Source organism: Apiospora aurea (assembly GCF_038362705.1).
Source record: "Apiospora aurea strain CBS 24483 chromosome Unknown utg000001l_segment0_segment0, whole genome shotgun sequence".
Lineage (NCBI taxonomy): Eukaryota > Fungi > Ascomycota > Sordariomycetes > Amphisphaeriales > Apiosporaceae > Apiospora > Apiospora aurea.
The window spans coordinates 5462596-5489996 of record NW_027117388.1 but is presented as its reverse complement, the minus strand read 5'-3'; the positions used below and the strand labels follow the sequence as shown (position 1 = coordinate 5489996).

The 27401-nt window shown below is 53.3% G+C and overlaps 9 protein-coding genes across 9 annotated transcripts; 5 read left to right on the top strand and 4 right to left on the bottom strand.

The window, feature by feature from the left end:
* Nucleotides 1-235: 235 nt before the first annotated feature.
* On the top strand, nucleotides 236-718 carry PG986_001673 (uncharacterized protein; the record flags this gene model as incomplete). The annotated part of the gene is made up of 1 exon (XM_066837895.1): nucleotides 236-718. The coding sequence occupies one exon, from the start codon at nucleotides 236-238 to the stop codon at nucleotides 716-718; it is 483 nt and encodes a 160-aa protein (XP_066706788.1).
* Nucleotides 719-1272: 554 nt separating this feature from the next.
* PG986_001672 (uncharacterized protein) lies at nucleotides 1273-3281 on the bottom strand (the record flags this gene model as incomplete). The annotated part of the gene is made up of 3 exons (XM_066837894.1): nucleotides 1273-2492; nucleotides 2553-2721; nucleotides 2793-3281. 3 exons carry the CDS (start codon nucleotides 3279-3281, stop codon nucleotides 1273-1275), a joined length of 1878 nt encoding a protein of 625 aa, XP_066706787.1.
* A 1469-nt stretch (nucleotides 3282-4750) lies between these two features.
* On the bottom strand, nucleotides 4751-7588 carry PG986_001671 (WD40-repeat-containing domain protein; the record flags this gene model as incomplete). Its single annotated transcript, XM_066837893.1, has 3 exons — nucleotides 4751-7340; nucleotides 7400-7512; nucleotides 7571-7588. 3 exons carry the CDS (start codon nucleotides 7586-7588, stop codon nucleotides 4751-4753), a joined length of 2721 nt encoding a protein of 906 aa, XP_066706786.1.
* A 1313-nt stretch (nucleotides 7589-8901) lies between these two features.
* Nucleotides 8902-10250, top strand: PG986_001670 (cell division control protein 12; the record flags this gene model as incomplete). Its single annotated transcript, XM_066837892.1, has 4 exons — nucleotides 8902-9006; nucleotides 9086-9248; nucleotides 9308-9618; nucleotides 9675-10250. 4 exons carry the CDS (start codon nucleotides 8902-8904, stop codon nucleotides 10248-10250), a joined length of 1155 nt encoding a protein of 384 aa, XP_066706785.1.
* An 894-nt stretch (nucleotides 10251-11144) lies between these two features.
* On the top strand, nucleotides 11145-12665 carry PG986_001669 (serine/threonine protein kinase; the record flags this gene model as incomplete). The annotated part of the gene is made up of 3 exons (XM_066837891.1): nucleotides 11145-11323; nucleotides 11397-11799; nucleotides 11859-12665. 3 exons carry the CDS (start codon nucleotides 11145-11147, stop codon nucleotides 12663-12665), a joined length of 1389 nt encoding a protein of 462 aa, XP_066706784.1.
* Nucleotides 12666-14764: 2099 nt separating this feature from the next.
* PG986_001668 (ubiquitin carboxyl-terminal hydrolase) lies at nucleotides 14765-18508 on the top strand (the record flags this gene model as incomplete). Its single annotated transcript, XM_066837890.1, has 5 exons — nucleotides 14765-14894; nucleotides 14973-15120; nucleotides 15180-17835; nucleotides 17896-18337; nucleotides 18396-18508. The coding sequence occupies 5 exons, from the start codon at nucleotides 14765-14767 to the stop codon at nucleotides 18506-18508; spliced, it is 3489 nt and encodes a 1162-aa protein (XP_066706783.1).
* Nucleotides 18509-19244: 736 nt separating this feature from the next.
* On the top strand, nucleotides 19245-20618 carry PG986_001667 (uncharacterized protein; the record flags this gene model as incomplete). Its single annotated transcript, XM_066837889.1, has 5 exons — nucleotides 19245-19441; nucleotides 19515-19780; nucleotides 19854-20048; nucleotides 20163-20493; nucleotides 20591-20618. The coding sequence occupies 5 exons, from the start codon at nucleotides 19245-19247 to the stop codon at nucleotides 20616-20618; spliced, it is 1017 nt and encodes a 338-aa protein (XP_066706782.1).
* Nucleotides 20619-21987: 1369 nt separating this feature from the next.
* Nucleotides 21988-23838, bottom strand: PG986_001666 (serine/threonine-protein phosphatase 2B catalytic subunit; the record flags this gene model as incomplete). Its single annotated transcript, XM_066837888.1, has 3 exons — nucleotides 21988-22912; nucleotides 22956-23502; nucleotides 23628-23838. Coding segments are annotated over 3 exons (1683 nt in total), but the record flags the coding sequence as incomplete, so codon positions are not given.
* Nucleotides 23839-25529: 1691 nt separating this feature from the next.
* Nucleotides 25530-26680, bottom strand: PG986_001665 (oxidoreductase; the record flags this gene model as incomplete). Its single annotated transcript, XM_066837887.1, has 4 exons — nucleotides 25530-25644; nucleotides 25759-25891; nucleotides 25952-26335; nucleotides 26446-26680. 4 exons carry the CDS (start codon nucleotides 26678-26680, stop codon nucleotides 25530-25532), a joined length of 867 nt encoding a protein of 288 aa, XP_066706780.1.
* Between the last annotated feature and the right edge of the window lie 721 nt (nucleotides 26681-27401).

The following is a 27401-nucleotide window of genomic DNA, read 5'->3' as shown; positions in this document are numbered from 1 at the left end:
GGGAATCTCACTGTCGGAAAGCCCGTCAGCCCGTCGAAGACCTTTAGAAGTTCCGACACATGCCATTTTACTTGGTTTATCCTAACTTCCCATAATCTAGTTATATACAGTTCTAAGGCTATCATTCTTTGCTATCGGAAATAGACCGGGTCTTCTTCCCCTTGTCGGTACCCAGATTTTTGCCACTACTGCGGGAGGTGGCCAACCATTATCACAATAACAGCGGATGGTGACGATGACCGCGGCCGGAGCGGCGTTGATGAGCAGATCCTCCCTCGGAAGCCTATTCCTAACCTACGTCCTCGTCGTCTCCGCCATCGCTGTCCCCGCTCTCGCCCAACCCTCCTGGACGACCGGAAACTGGACTGCTCCCGGGGACGGGAGCGGGGGAGCCCGGGGGTGGTCAGACAGCAGCGGCGGATCGTACGAAACCACCCAGAACCAAGGCCAGAGTCCGGGTCAAGGCAGGGACCAAGACGCAGCGCCGCCGCCGCCGCCGCCGGGTGCCGCCGTCTCGAAGGGGACGCCGCGGATCGGGCTCGCCTTCAAGATCCATCAGTGGCGGCCCGCGGGCGCGCGGTGCAGCATGGACCTCTACTGCAACGGCTGCAACTGGAACGGCGCGTACTGCACGGAGCACATGGTCGTCATCGCCACCGACCCTGCGTGCGAGAGGGCTTGCGCCTGCGTGGTTGCTGACTGCGCCTCCTCAAGTTGATGCCTGGGGAGAGAACGAATGAATACACTTGGGCTTGGGGAGGCTTTCCATAAGCCTCGTTGTTGAGGCGGGCTAGTAGGCGAACGGGTCTTTCACTCGCTACTCGATAGAGGCGGACTTGGGAAACTTACTGGAGGTTATCTCTTGCTTTTACTTTGCGTTCCGGAGTTGTCTGTTAGCTTAGTGGCTAGAAAATGCTTTAGTGTAAGATATAAGAAAAGAAACTGGCGATTTTGTGCGGCATCTTCCCTATCGGTTTGCCATCTGGCCTTGATTGCGATGTTCGATCAGATACGATGGTATAGCGAGTTTGGGAGCCCCCGTTCGGAGGTTTCTGTATTCCTAGCACTCGCTGCTGCACTGGGAAACAAGTGACGGGCTCGGATACGTCAGGATCAATCTATCCATGACCCCGTCATGAAATGGCATGCAAGCTATCTAAGTAATGCTATGCTGCTGACCAAACTGTATAACTCAAGGAAACTCATAGGTCATTCCGTCCCAGTATCAGCAGCCCCTGAAAAAGGCACCCACGATGAAAGTCCACAAACTTCTCATTGGACCTGCAATACTTTCGACTTGGAAGCCTTCTGTTGGACCATGGCATCCACCCACTTGTCGGTTTCCTCGGCCGCCTTGAGGGGATGCTTCTTACGTTTGAGCAGGTACCCCTGAATCTCGGCGGGCGAGAACTTCGTCTCCGGGATCTTGGCCGCGAACTGCTCGGCGATCCCGGGGAGCTCCTCGACCGAGATGTCCATGTCGTCAGAGTTCATCGCGCTCTGCGTCTCGGGCGCGACGGCCGGACCGCCGCCGCCGTCTTCGCCGCGTTTCGTCTTCTCTGTGGCGGCGGGGTCCTTCCCGTTGGCGGCGGCCGCCACCACCGCGGACCCGTTCGTTTTCATTGCGGCGCTGTTGCTGTCCGAGGCTTGCTGGCGCCGGCCCTGGTCCGCCTCGTACATGCGGATGAAGAGCTCGCGGGCCTGCTCGCGGGTCGCGTTGGTGAAGCCGACCTGGAGGTCGACGCGGCCGGGGCGGATCAAGGCCTCGTCCAGGGACTCGGGCACGTTGGTCGTCATGATCAAGACTCGGCCTTCGTGGCTGGCTACGCCGTCGATGGCGTTTAGCAAGCCGGAGAGCGAGATGCCCTTCTTGTCGTCGTTGTTCGCCTCCTTCTTCAGGGCCTTGGCCAGGTCGCTGACCTTCCAGTCGTTGGAGGGGGCCTCCTTGTCCTTGCTGGTTTCTTTGCTGCTGCTGTCGCCGTCGGCCTTCTCCTCCTCGGCCTTATTCAGCTCTTCGGCAGGCCGCCTCAGGCCTGCGGTGTCTATATCCTCGAGGAGGACGACACAACGTCTGGGCAGGGAGCTGAACAGAGCACCCAGATCCTCCTCCGTAAGTGTAGGCTCGAGCAAAGAGATAACGTAGATGTCCAGACCGAAGACACCGGCCAGTGCAAACGATAGCGATGTTTTGCCGGTCCCTGGCGGCCCGTGGAACAGATAGCCACGACGCAGGGGGATGCCTCTGTTCGCGTACCATCTGGGAGTGGCAGGATGCAGGTACTCATTGATGTCGGCCAAGACTTGCATCTTCTGGTGGTTATCGAGAACAACCGTCCTCATGTCACGGATGGGGCGGTCGGCGACTTGTTGCCAGCAATGGCGGCCGCCATATCGACGCAGGTTCATGGGACTAGGCCGCTTGACTATAGTTCTGGCATGGTGGTTATTGTAATACGACTCTTTGACGTGTTTCAGTAGAGACTTGATAGGTTCTGTATTCAGGTCAGCAAAGTTGCTTCTGGGCGACTCTTCTCGGGCAGAACCACACTTACCAGGGTTTCTGCCAAGACAGGAGATGACCAAGTCTTCCCTGTCTTTGAAAGTGCTGAAGCCAGAACTTGCACCGTCGTCGAACACGGATTCTTGTTTGCGATGTAAGCGGAAGTATGTACCTCGCCACCAGAAACTGTGCAGTCCGACAGCGGGGACGAAGCGAGGCGGCTGTGCAAAAGTCAGACCATTGCAATAGACAAAGCACAAATCGGGATGCAAAAGTCCGGGTGGTGACTTACAGCCTTGGCCTCTTGGTTGGAAAAGTTGAGATAGACCCTCGACTTGTCCCTCGACACGTCCGAGTCGTCCTCGTCCTCCCAAGCCGTCTTGCTTACCGTCTCCGCCATCAGCGACCGGGAGCTCGTCATCTTCGGCTGGGCGGCGAGCCATCGCATGAGGTGCATGTACATGTCATCGTTGCTGCTGATGTGGATAGTGGACATCAGGTACTCCGAGGTGACGGCAAAAGCCGTGCCATAAATCTGCCGGGCGACCTTGTTGAGGGCCCATACGGCGCCGAAGGCCGTGAGGATGAAGGTCGGGTCGATCCCGAGCCAAGTACCCACGAGCCCGTACATGGGCAGCAGACTGCGCAATCCCAGCATGGACAAGAGGCTCTCAAGCTGAAAGTGCTGGGTGCTGCTGGATGCATTCCCGGCAGCGGCAGTGGCTGTCGCATTTGCTTCCATGGTGGGCAGAACACCACGGATGATGGACTGAATGTCCATCACGTCGCCGCTTCGCAAGTGACCAATCGTGCGTGCGGACTTGGACAACGATCAAATCTACCGAGCCTGCAAAACACTGTTCTCAAGTTTTAAGCAATTGGGGGGTTTGTCTCTAGTTCTTGATTGTATTTGCGTATAGTTGAAATCCGACAGAGGGAGGGCAAAACAACTACAAGAAGTAAGCAGTTATAGTATCTTATAGCAAACGCCACCAGACAAAGAGCCGCAAGGCAGCAATGAGCCATGAGGCCTCATGGGGGTACGGGTCGCGACAATGTCTCCTAGTTGCCTTAGCGCCTACCGAAATGTAAGACTCACCAACAGTCGGCCGACATAATCCAGGAGGGAAAGAACAGTAGACAACCCTTGCGTGGCGAATAATGCGTACGTAGCGCAGAAGCTAGTGTGGGTTGCGATGAATAGCAGCTGCAACTCCCAGCCTATTCTGTTCCGGTGCCGGGTCATAGTGAGGCTGTGTGTGGACTTTTCGGTTAATCCATACCTGCCTACCTTACATGGGTGTGATGTATGCACCTGCCTGCCTGCCTGCTGTACACACCAAGATGCTACAGGCAGTCACGGCTTGCGACTGGATGTCTAGAGTCCCTGGCCGACTTTGTGGCCCCGAGCGCAGAGGCTAATGACGATTGTAGAGATGTAGGCTGGGGGAACCGACTATTCACGGCCCTCAAAGTGTCGGTGGATGCTGGATGGTTGATCAAGATCTTACCTACCTCCAGTATAGGTGACTCAATCTGGCGTGGCAAGGTAAGGCAAGGCAACAACTATATGTAAGCTGACTGACTCGCGTAATCCCTTCCGACGGTAGACGCCCCGATACCGAAACGCAATTGGCCACGCCCGATTTTGAACGCTTGACCCCAGAAACCCATCCCGACGTATGCCGGTTGATATTTATGGACCACTGGCCCATCGAATGCTTCTAGCCTACAGGGCCGCATGAGGACGATCGATATCAAAGAGACCCCAAGACACATTGAGCGCCGCACCAGAAATTACTTGGTAGTTGGAGTTAGATTCGTATTGACAGATGTTCGATATATAAACATACCATCCCTAGCTTTATGACCAACCGGATGTACTTGTGACAAGGCCTCGGGACGACTGGCCAGCTCTTTTTTTTTTTAATCATCCCAGCCGTCCCATAACCATGACCAACTCTTCTGCCGGGTTTACACGGTCGAAAACAAATACCCAGGCTCCAAAAGAATCAACTAAAGCTTCGCCCAAGCAATATCATTGCCCAAATGCATTGCGTGGCACGAAATGAACAGCGCATCAACAGTGAGTGCGCTGAATGCCTCGGAACGTAGCGACAGTCGGACTCCTTCATTATGTAGCATCCTTGTCCCAGGATGTGGTTTTGGACACCTGCACCTTCCAGCAGTCATTCGGAGATGGCACTTGCCCAGTCTCTTGCAAGCAGCGAGTCTGGAGCCAGGGCGAGCTCAGTCCAGGCCAATCCACTCATCCTCGGAAACGATTTCCTCCTCTTGCTGAAGAACATCAGCCAGCGTCTTGCTTTCGCCCGTCATCAGCAGCTTCATCGGGGTATCCTCGCCATCCTCAACCGCGCGTGTAGCGCTAGCGTCCTCCTTCTTACTCTCAGCCTGGCCAAGCAGATAGTCCACCATGTACACATTCTCGTCCGCCAACCGGCGAATCTCGTCCCGCATTCTAGTGATGGCCCGGGCGACAACTCGCAGCTCGACATCGATTTTGCTTCGATTAGCTGCAAGCCACTTGCCATGCTTATCCATCAAGGCTTTGATCCAAAGTAGACAGAATTCCATGTGTGGTGACTCTTCCGTTTGGGTTGCGACAAATCGCAGTAACCTCGACACGTACACGGTTGGGAACTGTTCCACGACCAGAGGGATGTCAGGGTAGGGTGTCGCCTCGAATACTCGCTTGACCAAGCCGGCTTCGTTGAGACGGAAGGCCATTACGAGGGCCTTGAGGTAGTCCTTGTCTGTCTCCAGTACAGCCAAGGTCGAGGCTGGTGTGATTTCCATGTTGAGATCGAAAGGGTCGAATTGGACATCATTGTCAAGGCTGTAGACTAGAAGTCCTTCGGTCGAAGCAGCACAGAAGGCATTGCCAGCTGGCGAAAAGCACACGCTTGTGACTCTTACTTCTGGTATGACTTTTCGAGAAGAGGGATCACCTCGTTTGGAACCAGGTAGAGAGCTGTCCTTGCGGGCCTCACGGTCCGAGGCGTCGTCTTCATCATCCATCAGACCCTCGGGTCCGGCCTCGGTAAGCAGCTTGCTGTTCAGAAACTCCTGCGTCCCGGAGAGCGACAGGTTGATACTGACAGTAAACTTCTTCAATAGCACCATGGTACTAACTGAGTACAGACAGATGTACTTGCTATTACCGGCGGCTATCAAACAGCTGCCGTCGGTACTGTAGCGGATCGTGGCAAAGCTCTTGGTGCCAGACACATTGGCAGCAGTTCTGCGCTCTCCGAGCTTGCGACCTCCCGACACATCACGGCGGCCATCCAAGCCGGATAGCTGCTCAGCTTCTGACACGGACCAGAAGGTGAGTTGGCCATCCAAAGTAGATATCGCAAGCTGCGCAGAGTCCGGGCGGATAGCAATGTCCAGTACGTCGGCTTGCAATTGTAGAGGCTCGCTAGTCTGCGTGCGGTTGAAAATGGACCATATCCTTGCTGTTCGGTCCCAGCTACCGCTGACCAAAAGATCTCCACTTGGCGCGAATGCTAAAGAGGATACAGGGCCTTCATGCCCAGAAAGTTGATCGAGAAGCTGTCCAGTCTGTACGGACCAAATGTGGATATCGAAAGAGTCCAGAGAACCAGCCGCCACGACCTCACCGCTCGGATCAACAGCCATGCAAGAGAATGACAATCGACTCGGCGCCGTAAAGGTTCTGAAGTTTCGGTACCTTACCAAATCCCAGGCTCGTATGGAACCGTCCAAACTCGATGTAAAGAGGACGTTGCCCTTCTTTGCAAACTCACAAGCCGTGACCCCACTCGAGTGTTCAGTGAAAGTAACTATGCAAAAGCCGGATTCAACATCCCAGACCTTGATCTTGCCGTCGTCTGCTGTGGTGATGATCCGTTGGCCGTCGGGGGAATATACCAGCGAGTTCATCGAGTCGAAATGGCCTTGCTGCTTCAAGATGTAGGATTCTGACTGCCACTCCCACACAAGCAATTGTCCCAACTTGGAGGCACCAAAGGCCAACCATTCACCGCTCTGGTTGATGGTAACAAAGTCTATATCGTTCTGCGATATGCTCAGTGTGTGGATAGTGTTGAAATCGGGTAGCTCGTAGAGGCCGAAAAGACCGTTAGAGAAGCCTGCGACCAAGAGGTTGGATTCTGCATGGAAGGAAGCGCATCTCACGCTCGCACTTCCTTGCATAAAATAGTGTTTCTTCACAACCCTCCAGCGCATCCCGGTGTTCTCATCCTCCATCTCGTCGTCGGAATCTTCAGGGGGTGGGGCGTTTGGGTTCCGCGCATACTGCCAGTCGAAGACTGCGCCATCTTTGCTGACCGTGTATATTGTTTCCTGGTCCTTGGAGAACCATGCGCCGATGACCGACTGCTTGTGCCCTGACAAAACGGTCGGTTCGAAGCCGTCTTCAGGATTCAAGCTCCATATACGTGCAGTCAAGTCCTTTGACGCAGTCAAGAAAAAGCGGGAATCCTTGGACCATTCTATGTAACGAACATCATCGTGGTGACCGGTGTGTGTATGGTGGCGTACGAAGGGGGCGAATTCCATCATACCGTCGGCATTCGCGTCGGGGGTCGAGGGAACTTGCCATACCTCGATCTTGCGGCCCAGCCCCACTGCGAAATGGCGGCCGGAGGGCGAGAACGACAGCGCAGTCACTTGCGCCCGGAATGAGAAGTGGTAGAGGGAAACGCGCCGGGGCACATTGGTCAAGATGGCGTGACCTTCATCGTCAACGGATAGGAGCAGATTGCCCCGCGGTGTGAGGCCGATGCGGGCAATGTTTTTGCGATGGGAGAACGGGAGGGTGTGTGATTTGTTACTGGGCGCACAGTCAGCATACTGCGGTTAGAGAAGACTGTAGCTGCGGCGTCGGCTTACTTGACCAGATCGAAAACAGTGACTCTGTTTCCTACGGGCGAAAAGAGGCAGGTGCCATCTGGAGAGAATAGAAGATTGCCCTGGCTATAGACGGTGCCCAGGAGATTGGAAAACTGGAACGAGGATGTCAATATGCGGTGGTGTCCGAGCAGGACGGTACGGGAAGCCTACCTTGAAATCAGTCTTCATTGTCGCGACTCGCTCGGCTCGTCTATGATTCTCATGAGAAGCGTCGCTCTCGGCGTCGAAAATGTCATGGGCAATTGAACTTTTTGTTTCTTATCGGGCGATAAGGAATGATAGACGTGCATTCAGCTGCTGTAGGCAAGGTACACACAAGTGTGGTACCTGAATCCCTGTCGATTTCCTCGACGGAACCAAACGAAACGCTACCGGCAGTGCGACTTTTCGAGGCGCCACTTTTCGGTGTACATATGGCCTGGCACTTCCGAACATTGGTTCTACCTCTATCAAACAATTGCTGGGCTTTATTAGCAAGCACCTACCAGCAGAGCTTCATATGCTTGGGCAAATCAGTGCGATGGATCTTTGGCGCGGGTACTCATTTGAACGGATTAATAAACAGCCAATAGAGTAGGTAGGGTTAGCCTTGGCATTAAGGTGTCTGATCTGGTGTCTGTATGGGATTCATCTCAAAACCGGCGTGGTCCATGACCGTTTGGATCTCGAGGCAGACGCACGGGCTGTGCAGCTGGTTGATTGATATGTATAAGTACCTTAATCCCTCTTAGTGCCAGGGCAGGCTCGAAAGTTCGATGGACTAGGATATGTAGGTACTGTATGTAGGTAGGTTAACAGGCAGTTGAGTTGATAGAAGGTGGTGGTGGTTTGTCTCCTGGTCTGTCTAGGGCGTCCAGGACGTCCAGGGCGTCAAGTGTCCTTATTAGTGCTGTAGGCCCTCCATGCAACTCGCTCCGTTGTGCTGCTGCCCCCGACTCACGCTATTGCTTGACCTGGCATAGCGTACTTGCCATAACGTCTCTGATAGGCGGTCAAGCCACTGGGAAGGAAAGGGGTCTTCGGCACGGGCCCCAGCAATGTTCCCCAGCCCAGCCAAAACTGCTTTGATTAATTGAGAGGGCGAAGGGGAAGTTGAGTTCGATGTCGGGGCATTTGGATCAGGACACTTCAAGGGTACTGACTGAATTGCAACCGAGTCGCTTTTTCTTCCAACCCTTCCATCCTACCTGTTGACCTGAAATCTGCTCGACAACCTTCCTCGGACGACAATCACAACGGCAGACCAACGCTGCTGTTGCAACATAACTCGCCATCCCGCCCGTACCCCCGCCATCAAATCATAAACAAGCTCCCCCCATTCGTCTGGCCATTTTAATTACACGAGGAAGACCCGCTCTTTCTTGCATCCCAGTTGCGGTCTTCTCCTGAGTCAATTCACTTCGATCGCTCCCGTTTAAACACCACAAACACGGGTGTCGCGATACCATACACCATACACATCTCTCCAACTCACCGACGCCATGGCTTCTCAAGTCCCGGAAACTGCTAGCCCTGTGGGCATTGCCCATCTGCCTAACCAGAGGCACAAGATTGTCGCCAAGCGAGGTGCTGCTTTCACCATCATGGTACGTTGAGCGCGTCCAAGCGAGTATGCGCACCGCTCGTGTTTCGGTCCAGAAGTCTAACCACGTGTGCTATTGCTAGGTTGCTGGTGAGTCCGGCTTGGGAAAGACGACCTTCATCAACACCTTGTTCTCGACAACCATCAAGAACTACGCCGATCACAAGCGCCGCCACCAGAAGCAGGTTGACAAGACCGTTGAGATCGAGATCACCAAGGCTGAGCTGGAGGAGAAGTTCTTCAAGGGTACGATACATTTCAGCCACCCAAACGCTTGAGTCGCATTTCTAATATTATGTCTACAGTTCGCTTGACCGTTATCGATACTCCCGGTTTCGGTGACTACGTCAACAACCGAGATTCGTGGATGCCCATTATCGAGTTCCTGGATGACCAACACGAGTCATACATGCTTCAGGAGCAGCAGCCGCGCCGTCAGGACAAGATCGACCTTCGTGTCCACGCCTGCCTGTACTTTATCCGACCCACCGGCCACACCCTGAAGCCTCTGGATATCGAGGTCATGAAGAGACTTTGCTCCAGAGTCAACTTGATCCCCGTCATTGCCAAGGCCGATACCCTCAGCCCAGCCGACCTTGCCAAGTTCAAGGCGAAGGTAAGGCAGGCTACTCAAACATCTGTCCCCACAAAGTATACTGACCTGTTTCTTAGATCCGAGCTGTTATCGAGGCCCAGAGCATCAAGATCTACCAGCCCCCGATCGAGGAAGATGACGAGGCGGCTGCCCAGCACGCCCGCAGCCTGATGACTGCCATGCCTTTCGCGGTCATCGGTTCGGAGAAGGATGTGAAGACCAGCGATGCTCGTATCGTGAAGGGCCGTCAGTACTCGTGGGGTGTTGCTGAGGTTGAGAACGAAGACCATTGCGACTTCAAGAAGCTCCGATCAATCCTGATCCGCACTCATATGCTGGACCTCATCCACACCACCGAGGAGCTTCACTACGAAGCTTACCGTGCGCAACAAATGGAGACGCGCAAGTTTGGCGAAGCCCGCCCCCGCAAGCTGGACAACCCTAAGTACAAGGAGGAGGAAGAGGCCCTGCGCAAGCGCTTCACCGAGCAGGTTAAGGTCGAGGAGCAGCGTTTCCGACAGTGGGAGCAGAAGCTTATTGCCGAGCGCGACCGCCTCAACAAAGATCTCGAGCAAACGCACGCTCAGATCAAGCAGCTCGAGAACGAACTCGAGTCGATGCAGGGCAGCGTTGCCCGAAGCGGTCGTCGTTAAGTGCTTGTTGATTTCGTATACCCCCAACACGCCTTTTAAAGATATTCCCTGAGTATAATGAGCGTTGCCTTGAGTTAAGCAGTATCTGTCTATCGCATGGCCTTGGCATTGGACCTGGGCGCCCGACAAGGGTGAAAGCAAAGACCTGGTTTAACCCGACGTGTTTCTCTGGCCAGAGATGGTTTATGGATATGCTTACGAGCTAATTGTGTCTGTCAAATCAACTCATATGATGAGATGAGAGTAAGATTTGGTGGAAGAGCAGTGATAGGTGCGCCTGATTCATTGTATACCCCGGTCCGGTGTGGTATTCCGAGCACAATGCGTTGAATGAGCCGAGATATTCTCCTTTTAATGGATGTCACTTTGACCTCCCAATATTCACTTGAGATAAGCTAGTTTTTTATTAGTTAACGATGTAATTCTGTGTTGCTTAACGTAACGACCGAACCGTGATAACGATTTACATGCCATGATGAAGCATTAAAGATGCTTATAAACCCTGGGGCATGCATCTCAGGCACTCGAGGGATTGAGATAGGAGGTAACCATATGTAAAGTGCATGCACTCTTTGAATCTTCTTATTAGTGCATCTCACCTATGTGGGGCAACTCCAGCTCATCCATGCAGCCCTCGATAGCTCCTCCCAAGCTTGTGACAGTCATCGCACCGCATTCTCACTGAGCTCGAAGCGACACAAGCAACGTCAGAGCAAAGCGAAACCGGTCCCAACTTGGCCTCCTCCTGTCGCCATCATTCGACCGGTCGAAAGAGTTGATGCATACCCTCGATTTTTACCCCCTCTCTGCCGTTGTCCTCGTATCTGTTTTTTCCATGTTATAACCTCTTCCTTCTCCGCTCCACGAGCTTGGTCGTGGCATGGAAACTCCAACATGTTGTCATTCGCGGCGCACAACGCCATAAGGACCGTCTGCTTGACCAGACCATCAAGACTCTCGGCTCTGCGGGCCGCTTCACTCTACAAAGAACTGGCCAATTTGCCCACGACACGGCCCCAGAGTCGCAGAATGCAAACGACAACGAAATGGAGGCCGGTTCAGGTTCTCGATGAGTACGTCCATGTTGTCTGTTTGCTTTTAGCTTTGTCGCAAATTAGCTAGCCGCTGACCGATCTCGCCTCCCAGCTGGGTTGCTAAAGAAGCTCGCCCAATCTCCCTCCGACAACTGATGGTCTTTGGGCGCTCGCTGACCGAGTCGCGACTCCTCTCATCGGCCAACTATGTGCGAACTGAGCTGCCCACCCGCATAGCCCACAGGCTCCGAGACATGCAACGGCTCCCATATGTGGTGGTGACGAACCCGCATATCAGCGATGTGTACGATTTATACTATACGGCATTCGACATGTTCCGGAGGGTCAAGGAGATCAAGACGCTCGATGAGAACGACCGCTTCTGCCAGGATATTGCGCGCATGCTACAGGCGCATCTTACCGTGATACCCAAGTTGGCTATGGGAATCTTGGAGTGCAGTGGGCTGATGCCGCAAGAAGAATTGGATATATTTATGAACACAATACTGAAATCTGTAGGTGATTAGACCCCATATCCTTATGAGAGGCGGCGGTGCTAACAGAAAGTCACCAGAGGATATCTAGGAGAGTTATTGCTGAACAGCACCTCGCTCTCAGCGAAACATTTAACGCGCCTTGGTTCTCTCCGGGTGCCAAGGTATCGGAAGAGTTCATCGGGGAGGTCTTCCTCAAGTGCGTAGCCAAAGACGTCATTGAGCGTTGCGGTACTGCTGTGCAGGAACTCGCGCGCTCGGCCAATCCGCCCGACGTTGTCATTCCTGAGATCAAGATCGACGGGCATCTTGGGGCAGCCTTCCCTTATATTTTGAGCCATCTGGAGTACATCGTTGGAGAACTTCTTCGGAATTCCGTCCAGGCTGTCATAGACCATCACCAGAAGAAGTACAAAGGGAAAAGGGACATACCCCCTCCACCACCGATCGAAGTCACTTTGTGCGAGGCACAACAGCACGTCATCGTCCGGATATCGGATCAGGGTGGTGGCATCCCACGGGACATCCTCCCTTACCTATGGTCCTTTAGCCGAGGACCGCATAGCGGACAACGTCTCGAGAACTTGACCCAAGTGCCCCTCATGGCCGCCACGCTGCAAGAGCTTCGTGTCGACGGAAACTTCACAGGCCTTCAGGATGGCCGCTCTGGATACAGCGACGATTCGCTCACGTCGCTCTCGGCCAGGCCACCGAACCTGAGGCTGGGCATGGGGCTTCCCCTGAGTAGGGTGTATGCTGAATACTGGGCCGGCAATTTGGAACTTCACAGTTTAGAGGGTTATGGAGTCGACGTGTTTCTGCAGATCTCAAAGTTGGGAAATAAGAATGAGCAGCTTGCCACTCGAGCTACTATGGATTCTGTTTAGGGGGCATCATCATCGAGTGGCGTAGTCAGTTTCATAGCAGAGAATTGGGCATGGGTCATCATTTCCGGCCTCGTAGGTATCGGCGCGTAGGCCTTTGCCTTACGGCAGTAGGATTGATTGTGAAGAGTACATAGCATCTTAGTCATTCAGCGTTCAGATATACCATTGTAGCGGGAAAGGGGGATGAAATAAAACCACCACCGCCATTTCAAATGAAACTCATACGCCAGATACTTTATACTACTCTTCTCAGCAAACCCCTTGAGAGGTCATTTCAGAACCGGGAAAACCAAATCTGAATGACTTTCAAAGCCTTCAGAAATCGTTTAGTGTAGTTCAGTTCGAGGAGCGCAAGGTATGTATGTACGCTTGGGAACCTTTCTTGGTTGGCTTGTCCTATCTCTTTATCGCATTGCACTTTCAGAGACAACACACTTGGGAACGCATGCCTTTCAAGCCGCTTCAATTGTAGGGTCCAGTATTCAGGTTGGTATCGGTTCGAACTACCATCGGTATGATGGTTGGTCTCTGATTAAGACGTCATCTAGCAAGCTAAGACAAAGTGGGGGAATGCCACAGTGCAGAGTAGAGTATCAGTATTCCAAATCTATCGATTGATATGCTCATCTTTTACTACATGTATCATGATTTTTTTTCTTTCTTGTTTTTGTTTACCTTCTGCAGAGCAAGTCCAGAGGTCTCGGTCGTTTGAAGTACTCTAGAACGACTGGCATAGCTGGTCCACGATGGGATAACTGGTCGCGATAGAATAGGTAGGTAGTCATCCAGTTCGGCTGCTGGTGGAATAACAGGACAGTGGCATAGCTGGCTGGGGCCATGGAATAATATAGCGGGTAGGTAGTGATTGTTATCTCTCCAGTGGCGTATCGATAGGCATGTACGATTAAACAATGGAAACAACAGCCTGCCTAGATGGAGACTGTTGTAGGCAGCAGAAGGCAGTCAACGCAAACCAATTGACTGATCGAAGCAGCCTGCAATCGAATATGGAGTGTAAGTACATGTATGTATGTACTAGCATGGAAGTACTTGTCGGGCGGCAGGTCGGTAGGTGCAGCACTGGCGACTGGTTAGCTGTGGCGGCGGTTTATCCTTGCCGCGGTTTATCCTTGCCGCGGTTTATCCTTGCCGCGGTTTATCCTTGCCGTGCTGCCTGGTGCTGGCTGCTGCTATTGTGTTGCCCTCCAAAAAAGCTCCAATTGATGCCTCCACAGTATTCGCAGCCCACTTCTGCCAGCATCCACTGGCATGTAGCATGCAAGCAAGTACCGCTAGGCGTACATGCGTACATCCGGCTGGAGCCAGTGCCAGTCAACCAGTCAACCTTGCTTGCTACCTTATTCACTCACTGTCACGGAACTGGTCTTGCTTGCTGCTTTGGCAAATCAATCTATTCAGCCCACATCACCTCACCAAACTTGTAAGCTTCCTTTGCTGGGAAGAGCGTCTTTGAACAACAATTCTTTGCATCGCCAGCTCTGGTTCTCTCCGTCACCTCTTCCCTCTTTTTTTGTTCCATTCCACACCTATTGACTTTCTCATCTTACTGGCACAGAGGCAGCTGACCCAGCTTTTTTTTTTTTTTTTTTTGCGGCTCGTCGGTTTGGACCACACATCGCACCTGTTGTTCGCCTTTCATCATTGTCGTCAGAGCATCCGACCCCGCCAACTGTGACCTCGAAGCCTCGAAGCCGAGAACTCCCATCTGCAGCTTCACCCAGCCGCTTGGCCTCGCTGAACAGGCGCTATTATTAGCAAGAAGAAGACAGGAATCCGTATCCTCATTGATGTCCTTGCTGCACCACTTTGACGCCTATAGATACCCGTCGCAGCCATGGTAAGACTGACGTCCCACGACCTTGCAATCGCACTCGCCGGCTCGGCTACCCACGTTGGCTCCTTCCCTTCACTACTGCTTCTGATAATTGTTGGGCTACACGAGCACTTTGGAAAAACAGAAGCTTTGCGTTCTTGCGCAATTTTCTACCCTCAAGTTCTTACTGGCTCAAGTCACTGGTGCATGTACTGACTAGCCAATACGATAGAGCTACGATCCCGAGATCCATTCTCCCAACGAGATGGTGGTCGACTCCTCGGACGACTATGTCGTCCCCGCCGAGAACGAGAAAGAACCAGTCGCAATCATCAACCCAGACAGTCTCGACACTGACGTCGACCAGCCCGAGAATGTGACTCTAGCGACAGACTGTACGTTACTACCATTATTCTGAAAATGCGCTGTCAGAAGAACTTTTGGTCGTAAGACTGACTGACTGGTGTATACAGTTGAGACCATGAAAGAACTGGTCCTCCCACCCTTACTCGAAGAACCGAAGATACTCGACGACGCCGTCGACACATGGACAATAGAGAGCTGGCGGAATCTTAGCAAGAGAGAACATGGCCCAGTCTTCCAAGCCGGCGGCTTCCCATGGTCAGTTTGGCTGGCCGCGCAGCGTAGTGACTTCCGTCATCTAACTAATTACACTCCAGGCGAATTCTCCTTTTCCCATTCGGCAACAACGTAGATCAGGCATCGGTTTACCTGGAGCATGGCTTCGAAGACCCCAGCAAGGTTCCCGACGATTGGAGCTGCTGCGTACAGTTCGGCTTGGTCATGTGGAACATCAACGACCCCTCTCTTTTCACTTACCACACAGCACACCACCGGTTCACCAAGGATGAGAGCGATTGGGGCTTCACGAGGTTCCTCGAATTGCGCAGAATGTTTCATCAGCCCTGGGAGAACTCGGGCAGACCATTATGCGAGAACGAGGCGGCCAACATAACGGCCTACGTCAGAGTGGTCGAGGACGAGACCGGCGTGCTCTGGCACAACTTCAACAACTATGACTCGAAGAAGGAAACGGGATTTGTTGGGCTCAAGAACCAGGGCGCAACTTGCTACCTCAACTCCCTTCTCCAGTCTCTGTACTTTACCAACGCCTTTCGCAAGGCTGTATATCAGATTCCCACAGCCGAAGACGAGAGTATCATGAACAGCGCATACGCCCTCCAGAGACTATTCTATCAATTGCAGACCTCAAACTCCGCGGTTGGTACGAACGAGCTTACCAAGTCCTTCGGCTGGGACACGAGACATATCTTCGAACAGCAAGATGTACAGGAGCTGTCCCGCAAGCTAATGGAGCGCATGGAAGAGAGAATGAAGGGCACCGCGGCCGAAGATGCTTTACCAAAGATGTTGAGCGGAAAAGTCAAAACATATGTTTCCTGCATTGATGTGGACTATGAATCAAGCCGCATCGAGGATTTCTGGGATATCCAGCTCAACGTTCGCGGCATTTCGACGTTGCAGGACAGTTTCAAGGATTACATCCAGCAGGAGACACTTGACGGCGAGAACAAGTATTGGGCAGGCGATGACTTCAAGTACCAGGACGCGCACAAGGGTGTCATCTTTACCAGCTTCCCCGACGTTCTCCATCTTCACCTCAAGCGATTCGAGTACGATATTCAACGAGATGCCATGATGAAGGTGAACGACCGCTTCGAGTTCCCCGACCTCTTTGACGCCGCCCCATACCTCGAGAAGGGAGCCGATGTGTCGGAGCCATGGGTATACAAGCTGCACGGCGTTTTGGTCCACAGTGGTGATCTCAACGCAGGTCATTACTACGCCTTTCTTAAGCCCAACAAGGACGGGTGGTTCTACAGATTCGACGATGATAAGGTCACCAAAGCGACCATGAGGGAGACGCTCGAAGAAAACTACGGTGGCGAATACCGAGCAAGTCACAATCAACTGCGTTCTACGGTGCAGAAGAAAACACCCATCATGCGCCAGATGAGTGCTTATATGCTGGTCTATATTCGTGAGTCCCGTCTAGACCAGGTCTTGACGCCGGTCAGCGAGGACGATTCCCCACTGCATCTGCAAAAAAGACTGGTAGAAGAGGCTGCTGCGCGTGAAGCTAAGAGGAAGGAGCGTGAAGAGCAGCATCTATATCAGATGGTCAAGGTTGTGAATGAGGATACATTCAAGCATCATGGGTCCACAGATCTGACGTACTTTGATGGGGACGCCAAAGTTGATGCAGCTGCGCCGAGGAGCTACAAGATCAACAAGAAGGCGTCTATGGAAGAGGTGATCAGTATCATCGGCGAGGATATCAAGCAAGATCCACGCCGCATCCGCCTATGGCTCATGGTCAACCGACAAAACAAAACCACTAGACCCGACCAGCCGATCATGGATCTCAAGCCCAGCGTCGGAGAGACGTACCAACGAACCGCTAGCTCTAGTCGAGATAGCGCTCTTCGGGTTTGGGCAGAAGTAGCTGAAGAAACTGATGACCAGGGCGAAGCCATCTGGCCTACTTACCAAAGCAATGCCAATGGTGTTGTTGTCAAGACGACAGATCTGATACTCTTGTTCATCAAGTGCTTTGACGCGGAGAAGCAGACTTTGCTGGGTGTCGGACATCTTTACGCTAGCAAAGAGAAGAAGGTTGAAGACCTGGTGCCTGCGATCTGCAAGAAGATGGGCTGGGGTGATAAGCTTCCCGCGGGAGAGCAGATGGCTATGTGGGAAGAAATCAAGCCGTCAATGATCGAGCCTTTGAAACCTAAGCAGACTTTGAAGGCAGCTGAGCTGCAAGACGGAGATATCCTTTGCTTCCAGCGGATGCCAGAGCGTAGGGTGCCTGGCGACATCCTTGGAAAGACTCTTCGTATGAACGAGAAGCAACCTGACGATGGTGTCAAGAAGTGGGATCACTTCGAAACCGCCCCCGAGTACTACGATTTCTTGAACTGGAAAAAAGAGGTCAAGTTCTGGCCTCATCCCACGCGCTGCGACAAGGAGTACGACAATTTCTGCCTCACCTTGAGCAGCCGCATCACGTATGACCAACTGGCGGAACGAGTTGCCTACGAATTGAAGGTGGAACCCACTCACTTGCGTTTCTTCACGATCAACGGCTCGACTGGCAACCCCAAGACGCCGGTCCGCCGCGTGCTCAGCCAGACCCTCCATCAAATCCTCAACCCCCAGAGCAACTTCGCGGCAAATCCTCAAACGAAACCCGACGCACTGTTCTTTGAGGTTCTAGAGATGAGCCTTGCAGAGCTGGATACCAAGAAGAACGTCAAGGTCACATGGCTTTCCGAGGGTATCTCGAAGGATGTAAGTGAAATATCTGGCGACAGTATACAAGTGCTTGTGCTAATCAACTTGTTTTACCAGGATACATTCGATGTTCTTGTTAACAAGCAGGGTCATGTCGAAGACCTCATCCAGGCGTTTTCGAAGAAGGCGCAGATCAAAGACGAGCAGGATGGCGGTCGGATACGAGTCTACGAGATTCACAACCACCAGTTCCATCGAGAACTCTCGCCCAGTTACCCCGTGCTGAGCATCAACGATTACACGGAGGTGATTGCTGAACGAATACCCGACGAGGAGCTGGAAGCCGACGAGCGCAACTTCGTCAAGGTTATCCACTTCCAGAATGACCCGACCAGGGTCCATGGGGTTCCATTCAAGTTCCTTCTGAAGGAGGGTGAACCTTTCTCGGAAACCAAGAAGCGACTTGAGAAGAGAACTGGCATCAAGGGCAAGGCTTTTGAGAAGATCAAGTTCGCCGCGGTCAAGAAGTATGAGAAGAAGGCGACATATCTACAAGACGGTAAAGTCCTCCTGGTCACGGGTTCCACGAAGACAATGGGCTAACTTCAGGATGACAGATGATGTGCTCTTCAACGAAGGTGGCGCCCTCGAAGATGACTTGGTACTCGGCCTCGACTATGTTGACCGCGCAAGAAACCGCGGGAATGGACAGGAGATGTTCCTCAAATAGATGTATCGATCATGAACAAGTTTACGACATCATTGCTGCGCCAAGGCGACTGGGCAGGAAAGCACGATTAGCCACTTCGCTATTATTACTAGTGGTCCGACGACGGTGCCGATGATACCTGGCCGCCAGGCAATAGGGGTAACGCATGGTATATCCGGAGGGCGAATTTCATCCTTATTGACGACAGTGGGTGATGCGAGGTGATGCACATGGTTAGCGGGATGATGCGATAAAACAAACAGGTTGGGGAGTCGGCTCAGACATTGTGATAAACTTGTGCGAATAAGAGATTATGATTTTGGTACATGACTACCATGGTAGAAATGCGACGGTTTTGGCGATGCGTCTGGCTGAGTAACCAGCCATCCCATTCGATTGAAGTGCATTAGCCCATCGTGGACATTATTCCATAAGTATCAGACTGCCGTGGAGGTTCCGTTCATAGTTCGCTACATCTTAGCCCGAATGATGAGGGGAAGAAAAGTGACGGGGTTACTAGATGCCGCAAGGTCTCCAAGTACTTGTGCACAATGACGAAGCTTTAGACATGTAGTACCGATCCTCACACTGCCGGTGGATGCGGGGACGGGATGAAGCCAAAGAAAGGATCCAGGCAAGTTCGAACGGTTGCATGAGCTGTTCGACTACCCGTGTTGCTCAGTCGGTATATCACCAGAATATCTCAGACTCTTCTCCCACTTGCGATTTTGATCCGAAACCCATCGGCTGGAAAACCATGGCCCCTCCGAATCCCAACGTCAAGGTCAACAGCAATGGCATCCCCGATTTCGAGGATCTCCCTCTTCGCAGAGGCGACCCGCATCATTCCGCCTGGGGCCTCTATGGGGAGAAGGATGAGCTCGGGACGTTGAACCGCCTGACGGATGACCGAGTCGCTGCGGCCGCGCGCAACGAGATTAAGACTGGACAGAGGTTCGTGGTTTTTCTATTTATCTGTTGGGATAACTCCCATTACGTGAAAGCGTTGACTAACTCCTGGTCGAAGAATCTCACTCAACTGGCCCCTGGACGCGCAGTCGGACCGCTCCTTCTTCCAGCGCGCCCTCTTCCACCAGGACATCTTCCCCAAGGCCCCCGCCACCGTCAACGACGATGTCTGGACCTTCAACTCGCAGGTCTCGACGCAGTGGGACGGCCTGCGGCATTTTGGGTACCAGAAGGAGAAGCTGTTCTACAACGGCGTCACCATGAAGCAGATTCATGGGTTTGGCCAGGAGAAGGGGGAGAAGGGCACCGTGAACGGGATCCAAGGTACCTCAGCGATTCGCCGTCTTGATATTCATCCCTGGCGTTTGCTAATAGACTCTACGTCTGTTCGATGTAGCGTGGGCGGAGCAGGGCATCGTAGGACGCGGGATCTTGGTCGATTACCATAGTTGGAGGACATCACAGCCCGACGGCAAGGTCTCGACTTACGACTCGTTTGACTCTACCTCGATTTCGGTCGCCGATCTCAAAGCTTGCCTAGACGCCCAGGGGACCGAGGTAAAGTTTGGGGATATACTCTTCATCCGCTCTGGTGAGGTTCTTCTTATGATGAAAACAGCGTTCTGATCCCCTCCCTCCCCCCCTCCGGGAGCGGATGCCACCCGACTTCAGCGCATTCACTGACCCCCAACCCCAACACCCCCAGGCTTCATGGCGGCCCGCGCCACCAAGACGCCCGACGAGATCTGGGCGCACCAGGACGTCATGCCGCACCGCTTCGGCGGCGTCGAGCAGGACGAGGCCGTGCTCCGCTGGATCTGGGACAACTTCTCGGCCGTGGCGGGCGACCAGCCGTCGTTCGAGTGCTGGCCCACCCAGAAGGACTGGCTGCTGCACGAGGTCCTGCTGGGCGGCTGGGGGTGTCCCATCGGCGAGCTGTTCGACCTCGAGGCGCTCGCGAAGCGGTGCCGAGACGAGAAGAGATGGAGCTTCTTCGTCTGCAGCGAGCCTTGTAATGTGCCAGGCGGCGTTGCTAGGTGAGTGCGACCTCCATTCATTCGCTGGCTACTACATGCCAGGGGGAGGCATAAATGGGGCAAGAGGGTATTTGAATTCTGACTGATCATGTGATAGTCCGCCAAACATACTCGCCATTTTCTGAGAGGCTCGGGTGATGAATAACAAAGAGGAGGTTCATTTGTTGTGCTTTGGGAGTATCATGAATCCAGAATGACTGGGTAAAAAGCCGTGCAGCGGGCACCGGGGCTAAATCGATTTGCGCTGGTGGTGCAGCAACTGCGACTCCTTCGTATCTGACTTCGTACGGTTAATACTATTTCTATCTTCTGAGTAATATCTTCCTCTCCGTGAACTTGGCTTCTCGGGATACCGGGCACAATAACTAAACCACGTGGTGCTTACACCGGGGCCTCACATATTCACCTGTAAACCCCTGAATATATTCTCCCTGCTTCTCCCGCTGCTCGCCCTGCGACGCCTTCCCCTGCCACGCGTGGAACAGGGCCTTCTTGATGATATCCTCGCCCTTGCGGAAGTCGGCATCCGAGGTGCGGATGACCATGTCGACCTGATGCCTATCAAGTAGACTGATGGCATATCTGACGGCATATATAAACAATATCATGTTGGACGACAATGATTGCGAGCGCATCGACTTATTGCATAACCTACTTAGTTGTGTCTGTATAACAGCTGGTTGGATGATGGACCACTTGGCTCGACCCTGCAGACCACGTGGACTTGGATGCCCAGATGTTTCACTTCGCACCTGCTTATACCTGCATCTCTGGGAAAGGCAAATCATCTTCCTTCCTATCTGGCCCAACTTACATGTTCTCCTTTGTAAGACTCGACGTAGTGTTTCCGAATATTCACAACCCAATCCGCAAATTTCAGACGCGTTAGCAAGCATCGGCAGCTGATGGCTGAAGGCTTGTTGTATTCGGAACCTGCATTATGTCTAGCCAACTGGTGTGCTGGCGCGCTCTATAAGGGTATCTGCTGCAGAGTGTACTAGAGTGTCGACAGGCACAAGCCAAAGCCATATACTGGGCACCAACAGACTGATCATTCAGGCCGCCTTGGCCCATCTATGTTAGTCTGTATGACCTGTATATGTGCCGCTGAGAGCAAGAAGCCGTGATGGCTTGGGCTCATTCTCCTCCTAGTTTCTTCAATTCCCGTACCGCTCAAGACCGCCCTCGACCAGGAGTCCGTCTACTCACGCTTATGCGGCAGTACCGCGTTTCGAAATTATGCCTTGCTAAACCATGACGATAGGCCTCAATACCGCTCGCGTCTTTTGGGAAATACTATCGCTCGACTTGTCAAGTCCACCGTTGCGGGGGTGTCGATATAGGCCGACCAAGGCTATATTGTACAGCTAGATCCAAGATCCGCACCACGACGAGATACGCTGTTTTAGACCATCGACCGACAAAGGACCACTATCGCTTGCTACTGCTCGGGGTTAGCCTTCCTGCTTAGCATCGTACTGGGCCAGGATTCACTTACGTGCTCAATCTTCTCGAAAGGGTCTGCAGCTTCTTATCGTTATCCGCGTCGTGCTTGGCCTTCTCCATGGCGGCTTCGTGCTGTTCGTCCTGTGCTTTCTTCACCTCCTCACTAGTGGGCGGCAGTCTCTCGTTCTGTAAATCAACCTTTCTAGCATCTTCGAATGTGCTGATGGCGTTCTTGATGCCCTCCGCTCCCAACATAAGAGTTCCGGCCGGCAGACGACCACTTCCAGATACCGTCTTGAGTTCCGTGACCCTTTCGGACTCCTCACGCAGCACCTGGAACACACGCGACAGTCGACCGATGGCCAGAATCTTATTCTTGATAGCCCGCCTCTTGTACTCGATGGAATCGGGGTCTGTGGGCATGGGGCTGTTGAGGGCCGGAGATAGGGGTCCGGGAGAAGTCGAGGCTGGGGTATCTTCTTTGAGTTCTTCCTCGGAGCACGTGCTCAGGATGGCAATGAGCATGTCGGTGATTTTCTCACCAACGAAAGGCAGCGACCAAGTAAAGACATCCATAAAGTTGGGGAGCCAATAGGGGTGAGGTGTGCAGTTGAACTGGCGAATGTTCATCACATTGTTCTCGTACTTCAGCACCGCCGCCTTGTTGTTATAAACGTCCAGGTAGTTGGGGGCAGAGAAGATGGTCATGACACTTGGGAATCCCGTGGTTCGCGTTTTGCGGTACATTCGGTATCCGGCATCTTGCGCCTCGTGGGCTCGGATGATAGACAGGAGGTTGTTCTTCTCCAAGAATGCGCAGGCGGCGGGGTATGAGAAGAAATAGGAGCAGCCGCGCACATGGTTGTGCATAAAGAACTCGTTCGTCTTCTCCTGGCCGAAATCCTCGAGAGGATCAGCCCAGAGGATGTCGCACATCAAACCCTGAGTGGGCGGCTCTCGGAAACGGTCAATGCTGCGCAAGTCATCGAGCGTGTGCAGTTCGGGGCTGAGACCACCGTGGATGCACAGGAACTGCTTGTTCATCACTGCAGCCAGGGGCAGGGGAGCAGAAAGAGTCCATGCAGGCCTCATATATGGCCTCGGAGTACTTGTGCTTGCACTCGAGCTTGAAGGTGAAATAATCAGTCAAATGGCGACATTCGTGGTTGCCTCTCAGCAGCCACAGAGTGTTGGGGTAGTGGATTTTCAGACACCACAGGTACAGAACGCATTCGATACTGAAGTAACCTCTGTCGACGTAGTCGCCCAGGAAGAGATAGCGCGTTTCGGCCGGGTCGCCGCCGACCTCGAACAGCTTCATCAGATCGTAATATTGGCCGTGAACGTCACCGCAGACGGTGATGGGGGCATCCATCTCCAGGAGGTTGGGCTCGGCGCGAAGCAGGTCGGTTCCTGCCTTGATAATCCATAAGGCTTGCTCTTCGGTCAATCGACCTTCGCGGTAGAAGTGCTGCTTGAGAAAGGTGATGTTGGGCTTTGTGCGAGTCTCGTCCTCCCAAAACTGCTCGTCGGTAGGCTTGAACATGGCGGGCGCCTGGACATCTGCATGGCGACGGGATCCGCGGTCAGCTCGTTGTTCTCTCGCGAGGGTGCATCCGGGCCTCAACCTCAATTTGGGTGGGTGGTGGCGGCGGGGTAGACTGGGCGGGCGGGCAAGCATCACATACCTTTGCAGACTCGCTCCGTCGTGTTGACCTGCTCTCCCGACTCGAGAGTGTGCAAGGTGAAGTCGACCTCGGGGAGCGGCTTCTTCATCTGGATTGCGCGAATGGCATTGTCGACCTGCATGGTGCGCTGCTGCTCCAGGGTGGGAGCGGGCGCCTGGCCCTCGTCGTTGTTCTCCATCTTGCAGGAGGTGTTGCTGGTAATGATGCGCCGCCTAGCAGATACAAGCGGTGAAGTTGAAAAAAGGGAATGCTCGCAGAGGATATGGGGTGCCGCAATTCAGTAGTCGGCAATGGACAGCGTGGGCGGCTGTTCTCTAAAAGGCAGAAGTCACGACGACCGGCGATGGGTGGAAGGGAAGAGGGAAAAGATGTGATCTGCCAGCAGGCTGAGGAAGGAGTAGCAGGCGATGCAGCGGTAGTGTGTAGTGTGTAGTGGGAGGGTAGAGAAGAGTTGCTGTTAGAGCGTTGGGCTACTGACAGCAGACTGGAGCTGGAGCTGGAGCTGGAGCTGGAGGCGGCGAACTCTGGGCCAAATCGACCATCAAACCCATGCATGTACTTTCGCTTTTCAGTATGCACACCTGGGCAGGCGACAGGTTACATACCTAGGCAGACTAGTACAATCAAATAGGTCACCTAGGAAGTAGGCAGGCTGGGGGGGCCTTTTTTTGCTGCTCAAGTCGTAGGGGGGAAGAGGCGGGAAAGCCGTGTATGTACTTCATAGCAACCAACCTGTGTACACACACACACAAAACCTCATCTACAATTGACGCATATATGCATACATACGCACACACACACACACACACAAACAAACACATGCATTCATTGATACATGACCGAAGCACTTCGCTGCTCGATACTGATGCATACAAGGCGAAGGCGCTGTACATACATCATACATGCATAGAGTCGACATCTCACCTCCTGACCTATGCACCTAGGTCCGGGGGAAAGAAAGTCTGGTAGATTAACTACGGTAGAACAGTGATCAGTGACCATTGCAAGTGGTGAAAGTGTTGAAAACCGTCGAGTACGTACCGCAGCTGTGGAGGGGAAGCGAGTGCCAAGCAGTGTCCGAAGTGGGATGCCCCCCTCGTCCAGGGTCTTTCGCTGTCAGGGCCCCCTGTTCGGCTTCGCCAGCGCCCCGACAGCAAAGACAGCCAGAGGGAACAGGACAACCAACAACGGAGAAATCAGATCTGGGTCGTGTTTGCATTTGCACACTTCGACAAGTAATACCTAATACCTAGAACCTGCAAATACTCAGTCCATAAATATGAGCGACCGTCGTTCATGGTAAAGCTGCCGGCAATGGTAATGCATACATAAGTACACACTTGCAGCAGTCCAGCCAGACGCACGACGCTCACCGAGAAAGATAAAAGGGGGAAGAGATTGATTGGTATACGAGGAGGCAACCCACGCTGACCGATCCGTGGGTATGCAATGGATACGGTAGGTACCTGTTAGTAGGACTTTTCCGCTACCGCTACCGGAACGGGGGTCCTGTCACTGCCAATTCAGCCAAACTACAACCTAAAAACTTCAGACAGCCAGCATCAAAACCCGCTGGAGGATTATACTTAATTCAGCTGTCGGTAAACGCCTGACTCTCCTGTTGTCTGACCTTCCCCTTCCCACATTAAGCACACGGGAAGCCTCACGGCCACAGCAACCTTAGCGCCCCTAAAGCATGTACGCCTGTTTCGACGACATGAAGCCTGGCCTGGTCTATGACCTCACAACCCCTTAACTAGAGCACGTGATGACACATATCTTTTCTCCCTTCCATTCCATCCATCGTTATGGGGTAGGCTGGTAGGCTGGTAGGCTGGCTGGCAGTGCCTCTAGAGTTAAGGGGAACGGAATATTTATTAATATTTGCAGACAGCCCGCGTTCTACACCGCGCAGTATCCACCATCCACCAAGAGATCAATACCCGTCGCATAGGAAGAGGCGTCCGACGCTAGATAGAGGTAGGCTCCCTTCAATTCCTCCGGTTCACCCTCCCGGCTAGTAGATAAGTCGGTTAGAAAATGCATTTCGCTTTTTTTTTTTTTTTTTTTTTTTCCATTTGCTCGCCCTCGTCGCGTGAGAACGGGCTTGGGCCAATCATGAGTTACTTACCCCATTGGGATCTTATCTCTCCATATGTCTTTGGTCTCGGCTGGGATGAAGTTGGTGATCTCCGTGTTGATGTAGCCGGGCGACACCGAATTGCAGCGGGCAAACCCTACCCACTCGACTGCGAATGATTTGCCTGTGCTTGTCAGTCGGCGTGCCAATGCTAAGTTTGCTTTCTTCTCCGGGCGGCACTCACAAGCGTGGATGATGGCCGCCTTGGACGCGTTGTATACCGTCTGCGCCTGCGGGATGTTGGCGATGTGGCCCGACATGGACGCCGTAGCGATGAAGCTCCCGTGCCGGAAGTTGTCGAGCTTCTGCCCGTCCAGCGTGGTCCCCTCCTGCTTCTGCCGCCGCCAGTGCAGCGCGGCGGCGCGGGCGCAGTAGAACGTGCCGTCGATGTTGACGCTTAGCACCGTCTGCATCCGGTCGATCGGCCCGTCGATGAAGGGGCCGTCTTCCCAGGCGATGCCCGAGTTGGCGACGAAGACGTCGAGGCGCCCGTTGAACTCCTTGACGATCTCGTCGACGGCATCGCGCACGGCCTCCCACGACTGCACATTGACCGAGTATGCCTTGCCTGTATGTGAAAAAGAAGACGGTCCTGTCAGTAGGTATTCAGGGAGCGAGAGGCGTCCACCCCCAAATCCAATCAACTCGATTTCGAACGAAACGGGACTTGGGACTTACACTTGACACCAAAGTCTGCTTCGATCTTGGCGGCCTCGTCCAGCGCCTTCTTGTTGCTGTTATACCAGATGGCGACGTTGGCGCCAGCTTCCGCAAAGGCAGGCGCAACCGACAGGCCGATTCCGGCGCCGGCTCCACTGACGATGGCTGTCCGGCCCTTCAGAGAGAACAGTGGCATGACGAGGTCAGACTTGACCGAGGGCATGCCACCGTGGGCAAAGCTGCCTCCATTCATTTCGGCTGCCATATCAAGTGACACGTGCGGGTGTTCTTGCTGGAGGATCTTTAGAAGACGTGAAGCAGTCTGAGCACGTTTTCTTCGTGAACTCTCTAAGTGCGTTTCGTCGGCTGATCTATTGACGCACGGGAGAACTCCTTGTACATACAGTAGTAGCCTGAGGAAGATGGGGCTACGGCGAGGGAGATGCAGCTATCTATATTTATACTCGTCCCAAAGTTCCAGCACCGCTGCTTCCAAGTTCCAATGACTCTGTGGATAAATGACTAGAACCAGGACCCCATAGCGCTTGCCGAACTCCTGCCGGCTGCCGCTCCTGGCTTTGATATATATGCTCATGGATGTTAGTGGTGCGCATATCGTCGCGAGAAACAGGCTGGATCCTGGGGTTAGCCGCTTTTCGCGACTGGGGACCACAAGTAGGTAGTAGTAGCCTCTATCCTACCCTACCCGGCTTTCCTGTTTGCTTTCTAGTTTGCATGGTCCTAGGGCATTCCGGACCGTCCCTTGCTACCGTGTTTGTGACAACGGTTTGATTGCTACTGCCTAATGCGGTACATACATCATGTATGCAGGGCGTTCCAGAAACATTTTTGGCATGAACAGCGGAAGCGAAGGAACATGTGCGGCGCGTTGCATTGCGGAATGAGGTATATTTGCTGTCTGCGGGGTACTATATCGCCGGTTTTGGGGTCCCCAGTTTCTGCTGCCGGAGGAT